This window comes from Euleptes europaea, chromosome 5 (genome assembly GCF_029931775.1).
Source record: "Euleptes europaea isolate rEulEur1 chromosome 5, rEulEur1.hap1, whole genome shotgun sequence".
Lineage (NCBI taxonomy): Eukaryota > Metazoa > Chordata > Lepidosauria > Squamata > Sphaerodactylidae > Euleptes > Euleptes europaea.
Genome location: NC_079316.1, coordinates 15,886,672 through 15,900,843, shown reverse-complemented (window position 1 = coordinate 15,900,843; position 14,172 = coordinate 15,886,672). Strand labels below are relative to the sequence as shown.

General features: G+C 43.7%; 1 protein-coding gene across 2 annotated transcripts in view; it reads right to left on the bottom strand.

Annotated features, from left to right (window-relative positions):
• Window positions 1–8,588: 8,588 nt before the first annotated feature.
• The window catches only part of TBL1XR1 (TBL1X/Y related 1), a 107,323-nt gene continuing 101,739 nt past the window's right edge, over window positions 8,589–14,172 (bottom strand). For both annotated transcript variants that reach the window (XM_056849547.1, XM_056849548.1), the window contains exons 13-15: window positions 13,091–13,256; window positions 10,405–10,506; window positions 8,589–8,766 (exon numbers count right to left, since the gene is read on the bottom strand). In XM_056849547.1, the coding sequence (XP_056705525.1) occupies window positions 8,740–8,766; window positions 10,405–10,506; window positions 13,091–13,256 (295 nt within the window). In that variant the 3' untranslated portion in view covers window positions 8,589–8,739. The remainder of the gene's footprint in view (window positions 8,767–10,404; window positions 10,507–13,090; window positions 13,257–14,172) is intronic.

Here is a 14,172-nt window from a genome sequence, read left to right as displayed (position 1 = left end):
GCATGTCACGGTGCAGAAGAAACCATGTTCAACTGATCACCTGGCCACAGTTTTAATTCTTTTAATGTAAACGTAACTTATGCTGGTCTACTTGCCCATTGTGTTATGGCTGCAGAGCGCCCACGCACTTACTAATTTCTGTGGTAACTGAAGGAAGAAAGTTTGGATCACTTGGCCTGTTAATGCATGGCTTGTTTCTTGGCGGGGTTTCCATGTTTTGTCGCACGCCTTTTTAAAGCAAATCCAAAAAATCACATGCATGGGTTAAGGAGCTGGGCAGGAGCCACCGACGCCCCACGCTCCTCCTCCCTGCTGTCCCCCGGGTGGAAGAAAGGGAAGCCTGCAGCAGGTAGAGACGGCAGGGACTGGTGAAGCCACCACCACCACTCCGCCATCCCCCAGGCAGAGCCGAGGGGAAGCTGGCAGCGGGTAGAGGAGGAGAGTGAGGTTGCAGGGTCCGGGGTGGGTGGGAAGGTGCCACCGCTTCTGCTGCTGTCAGGCCAGCCAAGCTTCTTCTGGCAAGGGAGTCAACTCTCATAGTTGTTGCGAACATTAAAGTCACGACAACCCAACACTTGGAAGACCCGGGAGAGCTCCGGGATTGGGTGGGTCGATCAGCAGGCTGGAGATGGCCGTGCGTGTTGACGCGGGAGATTCGCAACACGCCAGGGAGAGTCGCCGAACAAAACGGCCATGCGTTTTCGACCTTGGAGTTGTCATGTTTAGCCTGCGCAGCCGCTTGCACCATCCTCTATTGAATACCTGTTGGGAAGATCGTATCTACGTATCTCCCTGCTATTGCAACATTGTTTAAAGAAAAGGCTGATGAAATTCTTACATGAAATGATCTAGACATCCCGTTCCTTTTCTCTACGCCAACACTGGGATTGCACCTACCTCTTCACGTGACTTCAGTGATGTTGCTGTTTTCTTTTGAACTTGTTTCTCTGCTATATGGACACTGACTTCTACACCACCAGAGTTTGTTCTATTAGTTCATATTGCCATTGGAATGTATCCAACAATGTGTAATACAGAATACTAGTACATAAGGTTTACTTGGAATACCCTACTGACCTGCATTTGTTACTCCACAAGGTATTTTCATGTGTTTCTGAGCATATGTTATGAGTCACTAGTAAAATTATTAGTAGCCATTGCCTGGATGTTTTCCAGTGTGTTTGCAATGCTATAGGATAATAAGAGGCCCACTTTAATGATTATCTGCTCCCCTGCTTTCCTTTCCAGTTCTGCAGTTCGATTTATTTCCTCCTCGTGGGCACGCGTCTGTCATGCACACACGCGCGCCATCTCAAAATGGCGCACACAGCATCCTCTTCTCGTATATGATCAGACTGGCAAGTATCCTGCTTTCAAACACTATTTAAAAAGACCGTACGCACAGCCAGCATCATATCAAAATATATTTTATTCTGGACCTCTTTCAGATCTGATTCAAATTACACTTGTCAGAGCAATACAATGCAAAGGTGGGGGGGGGAGAATTGCAACAGAAAATGTGCCTAGAAAGGGGTTAAGAAAGGGATCGGAGGACAAAATAATTGTGATGTGGAACCAAAGTACATCATAAAAGGTGAGATCAACGGGTCCAGGACAGTATAGAACATCTATATCAGTCTTCTTTAGACAATAAAATCATGAAAACCGAACAATAAAAAGTTTTTTTTTCTGAACAAGTAAAAAAGAAAAAAAGAAAACCTTTAATGGGCTGGTTTTACATTTTACAACATTTGTTATTTAACTGGATAGATAACCGAAGAAATGATGTAGACATTTTAAATCCAGTGCTATAAGTAGGCTCACAGAATTAGACCCAAAAGATTTGCAACTCCAAAAAAATCGGAACCTGTTTTACAACTACAATGTCAAAGTCAGGAGAGAGAGAAGAGAGAGAGATTACTTTTTTGGATTATAGGTGACTGACTCACTCACTGTGGCCTGTCGAGAAACAAAGACTGCAAAATTACACGGGAGAAGCAATAGCGAAGCAGACCAGTTTCCTGAATTTATCCACAAAGGCAACAAAAAAGAGGGGGGCGGAGTAAAAAAGCATTACAAATCTAGAAATTAAAAAAAAAGCATGGTTTTGTTATTCTCAACACTGGGAACTGAGAAGGATTTAAGAATTCAGGCTCTGTCATTATGTTGACTTAAACCACTCCTGCACCATTGAGACCCGAACTTGTCAAGGGTCTATGCATTTCTGGGTACTGCGATTAAACCAAGCTATTTCATAGAGGACAGAACTGGAAACTTTAAGTGGAGAAGCAAAAGAAACTGCAGGAACCTCATGTCTTCCTCCTGATTACAGGATAGGTCAAGGCTCTTGATAGGAAATCTGTGTTGTGTCCCTCCAAAAACAGGGGCCAGTGGCTTCAACGCAACTCACACGTACAAACTCTGAAGTGCAAAGGAAAAAACCTCTAACAAGGGCCCTTTTCACAGGCTTAATGCACAATGGCACCCACCGATGGCATCACACATCAGTTGTTGTCAGTTGCAGTGTGGCTTGGGGAAACAAAGTCAGAAACCCACATGGGATGAAATCTGGGTGTCATATATATTGTAGGGGTTGTAATATACACATCCATCCCTTAAACAAAACTGCTCCTAACATCTGTGTCCATGTGCCACAATGCTGCCCCCTTCTGGAGAAGAACAAGACAAGGTCTTTTCCTAATTGTTTTGTAAGTAATTTGTAAAAGGTACCTGCTAGACAACATTGCTTCTAGATTTCATTGCTTTGCTTCTGATGAAGATCAACACTAATAACATAAAGGATCTCTCTTATACTTTTAGGAAATACAAATAGCCACCACGTTTATTTCCCTTTGAAATTAATTAAATCTCAGCAAGATTTCTGAGCAGAGAAAGACCATCCTTCATAACAACCCTTTGCTTGAAGAAACAATAACTACAATAAAGCTCAGTTTGCAACGTGACGTAATTTTTCCCCAGGAAGGGTTTAAATGCACTCATATGTCAGCCACAAAAACAAAAAAATGCATTATGCCATCCCATTTTTACCCATTCGTTCTCCAGAGCATAAAGGAAATTTAAAGATATTGATGTCTTCTGAAATACCCTGCCAGGATCTAAGCCATGTAGAAAAGCAGTCAGGAAAGAAAACTAAAATGGGTACAGTTCTTTGGTCTTTCTCCACAGTTGCATCTAGGTTAACACAAAAATCAGTAAGTTTCACTTTGTTTTGTTCAGATGAGAACTGGTGCAAACCAGTTTTCTCACATGGGATGATATGCTATGAGAATGAGCATGGTAATCTGGAAGTAAGCTTCAATCGCCATAAATCTGAAATCTTCTAGCATGTTTAGAATGGCAGGTGCCACGAGTCGATTTCAAACCCCCAATAACACATTTACATAGTTATTGACAACCATGGGAAATCCTGAAGACTTTACTGCATTAACTTAGCCGGCAGCATAACCTGCCTCCAGGCAAACACTGCCCTAGCCACACCAACGTGCATCTGTGCTATAGTGTAATAAGGGCCTGAAGCTACAAAAGACATACTCCTAACCCCCTTTGCCAACAAGCTCCTCTCATACTATCCCATGATAGCATCATATTGGTTTCGCAGAAATCTACCAGGCCTTTCCCCATCTTCCTTTCTACACCCTCCCTCTAAAACTCCTTCCCATTTGGGAAACGGGTTTCCTTTCTTTCATTGGTGTTACTTCACTGTTGTAAATGACCATTTAATCACTCCCCAGTGCCTATTGGTTTTTTTTTTTTTTTTTTAATGGGGGAAACCCATTAACAGAGATATTCAAAATAGCGAGAACGGGCAGATCCAGAAGGAAAGAAATTATTTGGAAAAGTAGCCTTCATCCATTCCTCATCGAGTTATTGATGTCAATCCATTCTGGATTCTTAAGGTCAGGTCTAGTGTTTCTCTGTGAATCACAATTCACTAAGATTGAAAATAAACACATTTGCTTTGAAATCCACATTAACACACAAACGTAACCTTTCACACTCCAGGGAGCCCGGTTGTCAAGTGGAATTTAATGGAAGCAAAAAAAGAATCTTCCAAGCTCAGGAAGTAAACTCCATTAACATGCAATAGAAAATGCTTTACAAGGAAGAGTTCCAAAATTTCGGGGTTTTTAACTAATGCGGAGCCCATGATACGCAAGCCCAATGGCAGTCACGGTGGCCTTTTCAATCTGCTGATGGATTTTACCTCAAGGATGTGGAACAACATGTCATCTTGGCAAAACATATCCCAAAACCTGCATTTGCCAAGATATCAAAATGTACAGAGGTGGGTGAAAGGGATGCTTAAGGCCTCCAGACACTCACTGATTCTCCTCTGCACGGTTGGTTTTCACCCAGCTGGGTCGACTTCCATTTTTGGGGTCTGTCTGGGGAAACCAAGATGAGTGCATATCTGTAAGGAAGAACGAGAGACAGAGGGAAGGCTAAGCAATTCTCCTGCCCACCAGTCCCTTCAAATATCCTCAGACTTTGAGGAAAAGACGGGACTGGGAATGCCACATCTTCTTCACAACGGTTGAGTTCAGAAATGGTGGTGAGAGGATCGTTGTAGCGGTAATGGAAATGATCGTCTACCCCCTTGCTCTTCTGCATACAACCAAATTGGCATGGGAGAGGTTTCTTTAGATCTATCCTGTATTTCACATCTCCTACTGAAGGAGGAGAGGAATCCTCATCAGAACTGGAGCAGCACTGTGGCACATGGCTAAAGGACAGCAGGAAAAAGGGACTAATGTAGGCTAAAGTCCAAAAACTCCTCTTCTCCAAAGGCAGTGGGAAGGGGTGTTTTTTTCCTTTCGTATCTTTCACATGCTCCACACCCTTCCACAAAAAGATCCCAAGAGCTGCACCAACTCCGTTTCCCAAACTGGCTAACATTACTAAACTTTGGGGGGAGCAGGGGATGTCCAGTTAGGCAAATGTAACTGGTAAATCGACTTCTCTAGGGTGTAGCCCTGGGTTATAACCCTGCACTCGATAGTGCACGCTTCCAACAGCCAATGATTTCAGCCGGGGTTAGCCCTGGAGAGCTGGGGGCATGGTCGCAGTTCAGATGTTTGGCTCACGCCAATACACATCTTTGTGTGTGTGTGTGTGGGGGGGGGGGGAGACTCTGAAGTTCAGAATCTTTCCCACATCTCCCAAGAGAGGTTGAGGATCTTGAACACAAGCAATGATCTTGAGTCATGTTAAAGTAAAGGAAATAAAAATGGGGGAGGGGTGGAGGAAAGGGGGGAAATAAGCCCAGGATTTTGGTGAGAATGAAGCGTCAACATCTTCTAACATGCTGCATCATATTTAAATGGCTAGAATCAAACTCAGAAACAAAAGCAGCTAAAAATCGCAAAACCAGAAGTGTGAACATTGCTGTGGAACATTTGCAGCTGTGTCAAAAGAATTTAACACCATCTCTTTTTTGTTTTTCCTTTTTCGGTTCCTCTGAAACAGCTGTTCAATAGCTTGTACAGGGGTGGGGGGACCGAACAAACTGTCCATACCGAAATACAAAAGTACTATTAAGAATCGCCTCTGACTTTTGAAGTTTTAATTCAGTGCAATTGACATTAAGTGTTGCTAAAGGAAAGAAAAACGCAGTTTAAATATACTAAAAAATAAAACAAAAAACACCAAAACACACATTTGTGTCTATTCCTGGGAGCACAGTTTAAAATTATTGCACAGATTTTTTATTTTTACATTTTTAAAACCTTTTAATTTTTTAATAATGACAGAGGTCAGCCACAGTCCTGCACCTCCAGCAATAAAAAGCGAGATTTTCAAGTGCCAGATACTCAGCTTACATATTGTAATTCACAGGGATACTGTCCTGAACATCTTGAGTCTATTTCTCAAACTTTACAAATGGCTGGTACAGAACCATAGCAGATGAGCGCCCTAGCAGATACAAATCCTCCTTTTGTTTCTCTCACAATGGTCTGTATAAGAGTATAATACCCCATTAGTAATAACTGGGGTGTGCATATTAAAAACAGGCTAAAATGGTTACCGTGCTTTACCGGCTGAATTTGACTTGCTTCATGGACATGGAAAGAGAGATCTGTATTGAAAGGACAGCCTGGTTGAAAAGGATAGCGAGATGTTTTCTCTGCGTTAGCTGAATTTACAGTGAGCTATAAAAAAGGGCAGAAGTTGCACATTGCGGAAGGACATGGAGCTGCTGCTGAAAATGTCAGCCCTGTGTCACATCCCTCCCCCTTCCACAGTGTCGAGTTCAACTGACAGGGTGTCGTTATGATGAGTGTTTCCCTGCCCTTGAACAGCCAATGAACGTGGAACAAGGAAATGTATATTGTAACGACATCAAGAAATAGGTAATGAATTGGAAGTTGCAGATGAGGAGGGTGTAACTCGACACAGGACTTCTATTTTCCAAGGCAGCACCGTGTACTTTGCAATACGTGCAAACCAACTGCAGAGAGGAAAACACCCAAATTTGAAGTACGGCATTTGTGAACCAGTTCACTGACACTGCAATGGCGATATAAAATCTTCTGCAAAGCTACTGAATATAAAATTGCTCTTTTAAGTAAAAACTGGGCGAAATGTTAAAAACCAGACAATCTTCCTTTAAGAAAAATTGACAGCTGCGAGAAACGTGATGCAACGAGAATATTGGCCAAAGTTCACCTTCACGCTTTTCTTTTACAAAAAGGATCCTGTGAATGGTATTCCTTTTAATCAATCGCGTAAGCAAACGACCGTTTGCCAGTGTGTTGGCTCTGGCCATGAAGAAAGGAAAAGCAACACCTGTTATCAGAAACAAAGACACACGATATAGGAGTGACCATATTTTTTCCCCTAAAAACAAATAGCAGCGAGGTGTTTATCCTAAATTTGGGAGGAAAAATAAATGTCACAAGCACATACAAAAACAAATTTGGAGACGGGAGCAGCAGGGTGAGATTAGTGCAAGACTTTGTTTTACAGAAGCTCGATATTAAAATAAATTTGAAGCAAGTCCTTCGATGTACGCCGATCCCCTCCCCCCTTTCCTTTGAGACCTAAGAGGCACCATTTGTTGGAAACTTCGCCAATGAAAACCTTATTGAGTAGGTGCTGCATCCTCATCCCTCCCCCCAAAAAATTTGTTTCCAGTGGATATTTAGGGACTAAACTTCTTGCCTCTTTATGGAAGTATTAGCAAAGAGACAGCGAAGTTATTCTTGCACAAAGGAAAGGGGGAGAAAACCTTTTAATTTGGAATTTGGTCACACTAGACATCTAAGCACAACCGATTTAAGAACAGGCGACACTCTCATAGGAGCTGCGGCAGGGAAGCTCACACAGGAGAATTTAAACATGAACCAATTTCCTCCCTTCTCCACTGTTGTATTTCTTTTTTTTTCTTTTTTCTTTTTGCAGTAGTGCGCACACCTGAATCACAGCTGAAGCTCTGTGGATTTAAAAGAACAGAAGAAGAAAAAAATATAATCCTTTGATATTACAGCTATCTGATGTTTGCAGCACACCTGCCATGGAAAACTAAGGTTACTCATGCCCCACAGAACACCGACCCTTCTGGATGTTCAAGCACATAGGACAGACTGTCAGGATGCAGACATGAACTCAAATGCATGAACATCAGGAGAGAATGAGTAGGCCATGGGAAGGAGACACGGCACTACCCAGTCGTCCCATGTCCGCACAAAACCTATGTTTCTCCCTCTCCTTATTTTTGCCTCCTTTTAAAGTTTCTGTCTGGCAGAACCGTGCCTTAAGAAAGCACTGCTCTGGGGAGGGGAGGGAGGACTGTTGCCATCACAAAGAATCCACCCACCCCGCAGGCCGCGACGAACACAGCTTACAGCTTAAAGGAAGATGAAACGTCATGCTTCAAACGGTCCCGTTTTCCCTCCCTCCCCTCTCCGTCTAAGCCATGCGTTGACATCCACAACACGCTCCAGATGTCCGCATCTTTAAAAATAACACATTCAAAGAACTGCTGCAAATTCCACCACCCCCTCTCCTTCAATTCTGCATCAAAAGAACAGCCACCGAGAAAACAGCTTCACGCCTGTTGCTTTTGTGCATTAACAAAAACAATACGGGGTTGACCGGGGGGGGGCGGGGGGGCGGGGAGAGAAAGAGGTATAAAAAGCAATGAACAAACTAATGTTTGCAGGAGTACGCAAGCCCATTTTTTTCCCCTGTACACGATAAACTGCTCATCGCCTACCGAAAGAAAAGACAAAAAAAGGAAGGGGGGAAAATCCAATATTTCAAAGCATTAGAAAAGGTGGAAGGGAAACAGGGGAGTAGAAAACAAAATGGCCGACATTTGTAGCTTTCCCCATTTTGGTACACTGAATGGTCTTGTTCTTCTACAGTCACGTTTCTCTCTCTCTTGTCCTGGATGGTTTTTTTTTCCCATTTCCAAAATGCCTACATGTTATTTGGGGGTGGGGGGGTAAGGGGGGGACGACACAGCAGATTCCAGCACTTGGTGAACAGGCTTTACAAGCTGTGACAAAACTCCGTCATCATCTTCTTCAGGGTGAAATCTTTGTTTTAAAAAAATTTGCTTTTTTAATATACAGTATATGTATATAATTCTTTCGGGTTTGGCTGTAGTGGACTGGCCATGGTTCAGTTGGGACTATAGCAGTACATGGGTCAAGGGGACAGTCATTTTGGCTATGTACACATTCATAGTCGGTCCATGGCTTCCAACTAGTAGCGCTATTTCCGGAGGTCTAGTACGCAAACCTGCAAGAGGGGAGAGAAGAAGAGAAGGTGCCCGGTCAGAAGAAGACTTTGCTTACCACTTAAGGAAGAATCAAACTGGCTTACAATCGCCTTCCCCTCCCCACAACAGACACTCTGTGGGGTAGGTGGGGCTGAGAGAGATCTAAGAGAGCTGTGACTAGCCCAAGGTCACCCAGGTGGCTTCAGGTGTAGGAGTGGGGAAACCAACTCAGTTAACCAGAATAGTGTCCATCACTCATGTGGAGGAGTGGGGAATCAAACCCAGTTCTCCAGATTAGAGTCCACTGCTCCAAACCACCGGTCTTAACCCCTACACCACGATGGCTCAGACAGATGATGCTTGCTGAGTCAGTCCACTATTATAAACGACTGCTTTAAAGGATGAAATAAATACTACAGAAGAGAGGGGCGGGGCTGCGGCTCAGTGGTCCAGCATCTGGTTGGCAGGCAGAAGATCCCAGGTTCAATCCCTGGCATCAACCATTAGAATGATTAGCGAGCAGGTGAACAGACCTCCGCCTCTGGAGAATCACCACCAGTCAGAGTAGACAGCACGGACCTTGGTAGACCAAGGTTCCGGCTCCATCTAAGGCAGCTTTGTGAGGACTTTGTCAGTGGCTTCAAGCCATTTTAGATAGAAGCCTAATCTGGGGATGGGGGCAGGTATTGCCATGAAACCCTACTTGCAAATCTCCCCACAGCCTTTGAGGGTGCCCCTGCCAACACTGACTATTACATGGACGCTACTTTACAAAACCCCCTGTGACTTGTACAGTGGCTTTCTCAGTTAGCTGAGTTTGGCCCTGTGGTCTTCTCTGCCTTGCTACTAAGCAAATGCGACAAGAGAAAAAGCAATTCTGGGATCCCGAGCTCATTGCTCCCGTTGCTTTCTCTTTTAAAAGCCATGACAACCTGAGTCAGGCATCATCTTCTCTGTGCAAAGCTTCCGGGACTGTCTTGGGCTGAACTGGAAGCCTTGGTGGCATGCGCCCACATGTCAAACTCCTCTCGTACATGAAAGCAAATATACCGGAGGAAACGGGTGATTAGCCTAGCTTTCTTCTTGAAGTACTACCTTTCCACATGTCAAACTCTTCTAGAAGCTGACTCGTTGTCTCCGTGGCTGGCCTGAGCGTGCACAGTTCCCCATGTGTGCCAGCACAGACGCCACGAAGACGAAAATGCTGGTCTTTGGAGATCCTTTGCAAGGGGGGAGCCCTAACGAATTATTATTATTATTTTTATAAAGATATTTTATTAACATTTTCAAGAAAAGACAAACAAATTATATACACACACATTCACACAGTTTGAACTCTTTCGGGGAGTATATTTCATGTTACATTTCAAATATCTTATACATTGTTCTTATATTATAAACTGATCCTTATATCTAACAGTCTATCCTTTCCATTTAACATAATCAAAATAACATTCCCATTTCTTTCGGGTCCCTAATGAATTATTGAGGAGCTCTTCCGAGCAACCTCCTTGTTTGCCCAAGTCGTGGCCTAGCCCATCTGTCACGCCCGTTAACAGTTCTTCCGGCTGCCATAAAACTCAACGCGCACGTGACACATGCCCTGTTGCGCTGCGTTACAAGAGGGCGAGCAAGAGGTGCCGTTCCGGCCTACTTACTGAACCATCTGAAGCGCTTGCTCCAACTTTGTCTCCTGCTGCGTTCCAGCAAACCTCAAAAATGCCTCCTGTTCCCCGATAACTATGAACTAGAGCACCCGTCTAAAAAACAAACAAACAAACAAACGAGGGGAGGGGGAAAAGGAGAAAGAAATGAGACGAGGATGACGGCACATGTTATGAGTTGCTTTTCCTTTCTTTTTTTTTGAAGAATTTTTTTATTTTTCAGTTACATATAAGCTTTCTAACAAACAATTGAAAGTTACAGAATATTTCATATTAGCCCATTGTTGTTGAAAATACATTATTATATATTGAAAATAAAAAGAAAAACTTTTCCTTCATCCCCCTTCATCCTTTTCTTAACCTGTGTACTCTTTTGCACTCAAAATTCTAATCCAGATATTGTTAGAAGTGATTCTGCTTGTCAATGGATTAGATCAGTGAATAACCTTGAAGTTTTCCCATATAAGTTTCTGTCTCGCAATATGCCCTCCATGTCTCCCATTCACCCATAAACTGAACACTGTCTTTTTGGTTTACCAGAGCAGTAAGTTTTGCCATTTCCGCCATTTCTTACATTTTTAGTATCCAGTAATTTTTGTCTGGAATTTCCAACGATTTCCATTTAGCTGCATAAATCAACCTAGCAGCTGTAGTCGCATATATCAAAAAGGATTTCTGAGTTAATATAGAGTCTGGTATCATACGTAACATCATCTCAGGTGTTTTGGGTATGTTGCTTTGTACAATCAGTCTTATTTAATTGTAAATCATGTCCCAAAAGTTTTTCGCTTTGTCACAAGTCCACCACATATGATGGAAAGAACCTACTTCTTTGTTACACTTCCAACACTTTGGAGACATCGATTTGTATGCCATTGCCAGCTTTTTCGGTGTTAAATACCATCTGTATATCATTTTGTAAATATTTTCCCTTAATGACTGAGATAATATGAGTTTCATATCACGTGACCAAAGTTTTTCCCATTTACTCAGTGGTATATCATGTCCAAAACTCTGTGCCCAACTAATCATGGTGGGTTTTATTTGCTCTTGTTCACAATAAAATTCTAAAAGTAGGTTATAAATTTTAGAGATTGAATGATCATTGGATTACAATAGAAGTTTTTGTAAAGTTGATTTATTTTTAGAAAATCCTGTTTTCAAGTCCTGTATAAAAACAGAGTTTATCTGGTGATACTGAAACCAGGTCATTATGAGTTGCTTTTCCAAAAGAACGGGTTTTACAGTGATGTACAAAACAAAAAACTAATTCGAACCAAATGCTGAGATCAATTTTTAACTGGGGGGCAGAGGGGGGCTCATATGAAGGCTGCAGCACATGAGGTTAATCCCTCTCCCACACGGCATTCTTCCAAACTTAATGGTTTTCAGGGCTTCTTCTGGCCCACTGGGATAATCATACAGGCAACAAAAGAGGGGACTCCATGTTTTCCCCAATGGCAGTTTGGGGGAAACTGACATTGTGGGCGGAGGGGAGAACAACCTCTCTGAACTACAGCCCTTTCAGTTCTCCTCAGCGTCCACCAAGGCAGCTAATGGATTACAAAATGAAAACGTGTCTTAAAAACCACTAATACCAAACAAGAACACATCATTCAAACAATTAAAACCAAGCTAAAATACAAATTAAAAAACTCTTTAAAAACACACTTCAATCACAGGGCAGGATAGAAGGATCAGTGAGGGAATGCCAGGAAAAATAAAAAAAGTCTTCACCTGCTGGTGGAAGGCAGCAACAGAAGGGGACAAGTGAGCCTCCCTGGGGAGAGACTTCCAGGATTTTGATGCCACAACCAAGAAGGCCCTCTCCCCGGTGGCTACTTGCCAAATCTGTTCCAGTGCCCTTTTTTCATGTGCCATCAAGTAACAGCTGATGAATGGCGAACCTGTAGGGTTTTCAAGGAAAGAGACGTCTGGAGGTGGCTTTCCATTGCCTGCCTCCACGTCATGACCCTGGTATTCCTTGGAGGTTGCCCATCCGAATACTAACCAGGGCCGACCCTGCTTAGTTTCTCAGATTTGACAAGGTCAGGCTAGGCTGGGGCTACCCAGGTCAGGCTATCCAGTGCCCTACATGTATCTTAAGTCTCAGCTGCAGAAAACCCAGGCCCCGCTGCCTGAACCAGTGAGACCAGACCTTCTGGAAAACACGGCCATCACTCATCCTAGATATGCATGTGTGTGTTTAAAGTGCCATCAAGTCGCAGCCCACATATGGCGACCTCTTATGGGGTTTTCAAGGCAAGAGACTAACAGAGGTGGTTTACCAGTGCCTTCCTCTGCACAGCAACCCTGGTATTCCATGGTGGCCTCCCATCCAAATACTAACCAGGGCTGACCCTGCTTAGCTTCCAAGAGCTGACGAGATCGGGCTAGCCTGGGCCATCCAGGTCAGGGCATTCTAGATATAGTGGTGCTCTATTTTCTCCTCAAGCAGAGGCTGTTAGGAAGAGCACAGAATGCCTTTAAGAAAAGAAGCCACACAAAGAAGGAATCCTGCAGACTGGACGGACTTGCCCAGGGTTGGAGGAGCAGAAGTGTTAACAGGCACGTTACACCCGTCACTGCTGTGATTCACAAAATTCTTCCAAGTCATATTTAAACGCGGCGGAGTTCAGTTTCTCCCGTTAAGGCGCCGGTCCCCGAGAAGCAGGCCTACCTGTGTGTTCCAGATGTGTACACATTTGTCGAAGGAGCCGCTGGCCAGGTACCGGCCGTCAGGGCTGAAAGCTACACTGTACACGGGTTCTTGATGTTTCGTCAAAGTGTGGATGCAGATCCCTCTGTCGACATCCCATAACCGAACCGTAGAGTCAAAGGATGCACTGCCGAGGAGGAAAAGAGGGAGAAAAGTTCAGCTAGTTTGTAAATTGACAGGAAAAGCTCAAGTTGGATACCACCCGCTTTTCCAGTGACGCAAGAGAGAGGAACCCCCCCTACCCCCCTGCCTCTAGAAAAAGCCTATTCTTGGAATTGTTGGACCCACACGGACACAAACGCACACAGCAGAGAGCTGCAGCGAACCAAATGAAATCAGTCCCTTTGGTGCCAATGAAAATGCTAGTAAAAGTTGGTCCGCTTTCTTTAAAGAAGTAGAGTTGGTTTTTATATGCTGACTTTCTCTACCACTTAAGGAAGATTCAAACCGGCTTACAGGCACCATCCCTTTCCCTTCCCACAACAGACACCCTGTGAGGTAGGTGGGGCCGAGAGAGCTCTAAGAGCTGATCTTTCACAGCTGGGAGTGTTACGCCTCTGCTCAAGGAACAGTGGATTCTGGGATTGTTATGCAAAAGGAAACCTTATTTGCATAATTATTCTGCTACTATCATTTGTAATTTACATTCCAATTTATATTGCAAAATTTATTCCGCTTCCAGGAGTCAAGAGGAGCGACATGAAGCACCCCTGCAAATCTGGTCCCCAGCCCTGAATTCCAGCAGGTGTTGCCTCAGAGCACAAACCCCATTTGGCATCCCAGGGGACTAGAAATCTTTAAAAAAAGAGAGAACTGTGATTCTCAGAACAGGTGAATAATACTTTGCACACACTGGCTGAGAGAGAAGAGGGCAAAACTAAAACAGCCGCTACTTAAGCAGCTGTTTGGATGCTGTATCCTTTATTTCTACATAGACCAGAGCTTTGGTATTATCTATGTACAGGGGGATTTCCTTGCGCAAGATGGAATTTGTGGGAAGTTGCCAGGATCTCTTGCCCTGGGGCACCCCTTTATTCAAAGGG